Source organism: Adelges cooleyi, unplaced genomic scaffold (assembly GCF_023614345.1).
Source record: "Adelges cooleyi isolate 19-005CV unplaced genomic scaffold, UGA_ACOO_1.1 ACOO_flye_CR_arks_rails_tigmint_CR_PRNA_118, whole genome shotgun sequence".
NCBI lineage: Eukaryota > Metazoa > Arthropoda > Insecta > Hemiptera > Adelgidae > Adelges > Adelges cooleyi.
This window is the reverse complement of record NW_026095771.1, coordinates 1,053,487-1,059,844: the sequence shown is the minus strand read 5'-3', so window position 1 is coordinate 1,059,844 and position 6,358 is coordinate 1,053,487. Positions and strand designations below refer to the sequence as shown.

At 31.4% G+C, this 6,358-nt stretch overlaps 1 protein-coding gene across 1 annotated transcript; it reads right to left on the bottom strand.

The window, feature by feature from the left end:
* Window positions 1–480: 480 nt before the first annotated feature.
* Window positions 481–6,087, bottom strand: LOC126847704 (uncharacterized). Its single transcript, XM_050588082.1, has 5 exons — window positions 6,021–6,087; window positions 5,904–5,941; window positions 5,122–5,324; window positions 4,917–5,061; window positions 481–587 (listed from the first exon to the last, which is right to left on the bottom strand). The coding sequence occupies exons 1-5, from the start codon at window positions 6,068–6,070 to the stop codon at window positions 481–483; spliced, it is 543 nt and encodes a 180-aa protein (XP_050444039.1). The 5' UTR covers window positions 6,071–6,087.
* Between the last annotated feature and the right edge of the window lie 271 nt (window positions 6,088–6,358).

Genomic DNA, 6,358 nt, shown 5'->3' with positions numbered 1-6,358 from the left:
TTTTACTGATGAAGAAAGGTTAGCATTTGAAAATTTAGTTGAGTTTTGCTATGACAATTATCTGGACCCCCCCCCCCCCAGGAAAAATTCCTAAGTACGCCACTGAATTGATAATAAAAAAAACAATTAAAATAGTATCATAATACTGTCAAATCATCTTAGCTAAAACTATATAAACACCCAAGTTTATTTTACGATTATAAAAGTAGGTCCTAAAATTCATATTTACCAAACACTGATTTTTTTCTGTAGGTCTTAAAATATTTGCGTGGATGTAAAGGAATTACTGATCCATAGTATTTAGCCATGTCTTTAAGGGTAACATGTTTTTTGTGGGTTCGTTTGTGTGCGAACCAAAGAATTTCTTTGAAGACAGTAATCATCGCGTAGAATTTATTTTTTTAAAAAGTTACACAAAATTATTATAGAACAACTTTTACCAGTATGAAACTATAAAGCACATAGAATAAAGTTATAACGTCATAATAGTTTTGACATCACCTGTGTAGAACATATTTGTATGTAGCCTTGAGACGCAGCTCTTGCAAATTCGTCAAAATACATAATGTATTCAGGTTGAGTGTCACCTAGAAACCATCACATTATAGCAAAAGAAAATCAAGCACAGTGAGATCATTTTATATTGGGAATGGACCATACTAGGATTGAGGAGGTCACGGGTCTTCAGAAACCCTAAACACCGAATGTGATAAAAATCCCTTTCAAATACATACAAGAAGAGTTTCTTATTGCAATAAAACCATTCCGTAGTTATTGATGGTTTAATTAAATTTTGAGATTGTAAAATAAATCGGTAGAACAAATCGTAAGCAAGTACAAAGTTGTCGTTGGTCCAATCCAAGTTCATGTTACCCTTTATAAAACGTTGACCGTTGTTTTCAGACCATATATTTTTAACATTACAAATTTCATACTTGATCGATCTGTCTGAAAAACTACTATAACGATCATATTTCACCTGGTTGTAGGTAGAGGTACAATCGCACACATAGGACAATGCACGTCATGCTGCACCTAATTATAAGTTGACTTTACCATCGCGGATCGCCAATACCCTCGCCCTTGTGTCCAATATTTTTGTCCTAGTTCGTCTGTCCATTCCCTTAACATGCATTCCGTTTGGACTTCAGCACTACCATAATCGATATAGAACACACTGTCCGTGTCCTATACGACAGCTTTACCCAACTTATTAAGCATATCATACAACCGTAGTCTTACGTCAAATGTTGTGAATTCAGCAATATAGACGTTTGAGTTATAATTGGTTTTTATATACTCCTTAGTATTTTTATATGACACTTCAATCACGTCATCATTCAGAAATACTGAAGTATAAAAAAACCAGTACAGTGGGGTCGGTGCATAGTGGGGACGGAGCATAGTTGGGTCGGGGAATAGTGGTGACGGGGAGGTCACAGGTTTACAGGAATTTTTAAATCTGAAAGTGATAAAATCACTTTCGAAAAAACGCTTCGATGCAAATCGGTAGTTAGTATTTTCTAGCCAGTACAGTCCAAACCAAGCACAGTATAAACCAGCAAAGTTAGAAAGTTTTAAATGAAGTTTCTGTATTTACAAATGAGCATCAAAGCGTTAATTTGAAAGTGATTTTATCCGAGAGGACTAGTACAGTAGAGTATTGGCATAATGTAATCAAAGCAATGAGGAAACGGAGAGGTCACAGGTCTACAAGAATTATTATAAATAAAAGTGATAAAATTGAATAAAATCGCTTTCAAATAAACGCTTTGATGCTCATTTGTAAATACAGAAACTTCATTTAAAACTTTCTAACTTTGCTGGTTTATACTGTGCTTGGTTTGGACTGTACTGGCTAGAAAATACTAACTACCGATTTGCATCGAAGCGTTTTTTCGAAAGTGATTTTATCACTTTCAGATTTAAAAATTCCTGTAAACCTGTGACCTCCCCGTCACCACAATGCCCCGACCCAACTATGCTCCGTCCCCACTATGCTTCGACCCCACTGTACTGGTTTTTTTTTTTTTGCAAAAACTTAGTGGACCAAATAACACATATACAATGTCTTGTTATATTTTGTTGGAATGGTCGACGATTCATGTTTCAATCGTTTGTACTCCATAGTTTAAATTATAATCGCTTATTCTCGATAAAATTAATATTTATGTATTATATACTTCCATTAAAGCAATCTCACACAAACTATTTATACTTCACAGATTATATTATTTCAAAGCTATATTATACTTCTATTTTACTAGATTGACAATGTACAAAATAAAATGCAACTAAAAAAACCTTTTCATAGATCCTTAAAATGTAAAGGGTGGGATAGTGAAACGGGTTTTACCATTTAAATACATTAGAAAATCGCCGTTTTACTGCCTCATCCTGTATATTAATTTCTTGTTATTTTCTAAAGAAAAATCGATTTTCTTACATTTAAATTAAAATAAATCGTATACTGGTACTGTGATGGAGAAAACAATAAATTTTACCTACATTTATTACTTATTAGTTAAATATTACTAACGTGTATAGCCACTAGCAGTCGGCTGTTGCCTGTTATTTAACAATAACCTTTTATGGAGATTTTAAAAATTTTTTTTTTTTAATAATAGCATAGGAGCAGTATCATGATGTTAAATGTTTACGAGAAAAAAAAAAAAAATGAACTTTGTGTAAACTTTAAGTCAAAAGTGGTACTTGAGCACAAAACTTAATAGTATCATTCTGCATAGATATAAATAAAATTGTTTTAATGATTTGATCAATTTTTTTTAAAGACTTTAGGTGTTTTTGTTAAAATATACGCAATGTGCGAAAACACGGTTTTCCGGCAATTAAAAAAAAACTGTAGTGCCGAATTTTTCACCCGCTTAATATGTTATGGATACATATGAGTTCCAACTACTGGCAAATTTTCAACCCAAAAGTTTTAAAATTACGGCTAAAAACCCCGAAAAACAAAAAAACTTGTACCCCCCCCTAGGGGGGCGGGAAATGGGTATATTTTGAATTTGACAAAACTGACGTGCGCGGGCATACCAAATAAACATTTCTTATACATTTCAACTCGATCCGACTCTTTTTCTCGATACTATAGCCAGTAAAAGTTCTAACTTAAAAACTCGTACGGTTTTTTTTTTTGTTTTTTCAACTTTCGCCTGTGAAGGCTTAAACTTTTTCAACTTTTGCCCCCCCAAAGTACAAACTAGACAAAATTTGTGATTTATAGAGTTGCTATTCGAAGGAATTGGTCTAGTATTAAAAAAGTTACAGTGTATACAGCGAAAAAAAAAGCCCACATCAGAGTAAAACCAATACCTTCTCGCTTTGCATCGAAGCTAAAACTTCTATTTTATCATCCAATAGAAATCTCTGTTTTGGTTAAGTGAGATTTTTGACCGAACTTTCCCCAAAAAAAGTTCAAACACATTTTTGCAACGGATGTCAACCCTGGATTTTCTTATATGTTGTTTATGTCAAAGTCTATACCCATCGCTTCCTCGACAGACTTTATATATTCCTCGATTGTTTTGTAATCATGTTTTCATGGGCTTGCATCTAGTTCCAATCTTAGGAATTTTTTTAGGTCAGTTGACATAAAGCAATGATTCTACAGGATACGAGTGATTTATTGTCAAATCACTCATTTTTGTGTATCGAATCCCTTTAGATTGGGTTTGCAATTTCGTTTTCTATCTTGTATACACATTTTTTATAGATAGCAATACTTCAGTATAGCTCTCGTGTATCGTTTCTGGTTGCCTCCATAGTTGCGTCTATTTTACTCATATGTCTCTTACCCTCATATGACGCTGCCAATTTTTTTCGTAATAAATTTGTTGTATTTTCAAATTTCATAGAATTTGGGAAGACGTATCCTTTTTATTATTTGTATGTCTTCTGCAATTCAGATGAGATTTCCAACCGGTCGTTATAGTATCTAAATTACAGGTAGTCCACAATCGTCGTTTATTACCACTCTTATACCTATTTTCCTCTAGATTTATGAGGCCCTTACCTCATCACTATTGAAATGCTACAAACGCGAATGGGCTATTAATTTGGAGGTGTTTCAATTTAGAACAAACTTCTACTTTTCCCTAGTTTACAATACCATCTATGACTGAGTATCGAGCTGAAAACATTCGTTGTATCAAATCTAAACCCTCAGATAAATTATACAAAAACACTAAGCATAAATGTCCACATTTCGGAGGATTGTTAAAATGTTGTACACAATCAGTATTATATTATAATAAATTGTGATGTCCCACATAATTAACTACCTCTACCGGGGGGTGACATCTAAAAGAATCGAAATAATATTTTAAATTTTGGTTCACATATTAAGACGTCCAGTAACTAGCTTGATCAAAATTCTGGAAATTTATAACACCACATTCAATTCCATTTCTTGTAAAAGGTGACATATTTTTCATGAAAACCCCTCAGAAGTTTTATATTCGTAAAGATTGTGCCATGTATAACAAATCCAAATTTGTAAGGGGTTTAGCCAGCTTATTTAATAATTAACTATCAATTGTATTATATGATTTTATTTTGGATTTTCCTTGATTTCAAAATTATGTAAATGTTTACTATGCATTTTTTTCTCGATTTTTAAATGGAAGCGGTGAATTTAATACATTTTCGTCCCACTAAAGTACGTTTCAGGTAAGATTTCCAATCTATGAGCATCTTTTGTAAAGAAATTGGTTCATATCAAGTTAGAAATATCTAGGGTCCCGACGCTAAAATACAAAATTAAAATATGACAAAATGTACCTTCGAACATCTTATCAAAGTTGGAAAAAAATGTTTCATAAGATAATTTTTTTTTTTCAATAAAATGTTTTGGAGTGGTACAAATATTACGTGTAGAATAATAAAATAACGATTACTTTGACTAAATAAATACTGATGGCCGAATTCTTTTATAACACTTGACAATTCATTCGGTTCTTCATCTTTATAATAGGTAAGGAAAGTTTCTTCATTAATATAGTTTCTGTCGCCTCTTATAGTGTCCCATAGAATTAATATTTCCTAAAAGTTTTTATACAATAGTATAATAAATGATTTAACAAAAAAAATAGTATATTTTACTTGAGGTTCAGCCTGAATTTTAGCTTTTATTTCATTTTCAGATGAAGCTGTACCAGATTCAGTCTGAATTTCCAGGTCAGCTATTATTTTACTTTCAGATGGAGCTGTACCAGATTCAGTCTGAATTTCCAGGTCAGCTATTATTTTATTTTCAGGTGAAGTTGTATCTGAAGCTTCATTTTTTTGTATTTTAGTTTCTGTTTCTGGTAATCAACAAATAAAAACAATAATTACTATTTTTTTTTTTTATGTTTCAAACTAACTTTTCAGGGAGTTTTACATGTCATTAGATGATCTCACATTTGCCAATCCGACGCTATAACTTAAACAACTTAAAGACCTACTTAACCACTAACAGTTAAACTTACTTCTTTCACTCGTTATAAAGCATAATTGTGCATGGGCTAATCTGACGTCACATAAATAATGTGTACATATCTTTTACGTTTTAGCTTCAATGCGAAGCTGAGAAGATATTGGATTTATAATGTGGGTTTTTTTATGTGCTTGTAAACATGATAAATATACTCCTATATTTTTATCGAGTATTCATCAGGCATACCCCTATTCGCATATACAGTTTAAAAGCCAGACAATTTTTTTTTTTTTAATTTGTGTACATAGCTTTTGACTTACCTCTTTTTATAGCAAAGAGAGTACACAAATTACAAACAAAAATTAAAATAAAAAATTCAACTGGAAATAAAACTGCATTTCTGTCTTATAATTTAATTAAATACATTATTATTAAAACAAATTAATTAAAAATGATTTTTTCTAACCATTATCTAAATTATCCGTTATTTCTTCATCGCCATACCTGGAAAGTAAACGTTCATTTTGATGGCATTTTTTATACAATTTTAATACCAAAAAAAATATTTTAAAAAAATACTTACGAAGCATACGTTGCTAGGCTAAGTAAAAGAAAAATCTTGATGTTCGTCATATTTTGTATCACACAGATAAAATATTCAACTGTTATAATATACTGCTTAACTAGACTGTAAGCATACTGTGTGCTACTACAGTATTTTAAGACAACATGTAGTTATTGTTATTCTACAATTTATTGACTTAGTCTTTTTAAGTTTGTTTTACGGTTCGTATACGGAAAGGTGTTATTTATGAGCCTATTTTTTATATTGTCATTTTAAAGCAGAATGAGGTTTCAAATCTCTAATAAAAATTGTAAATATCAGCCAAGTCATAATGTTTATTATTGTAAAAAACTGTA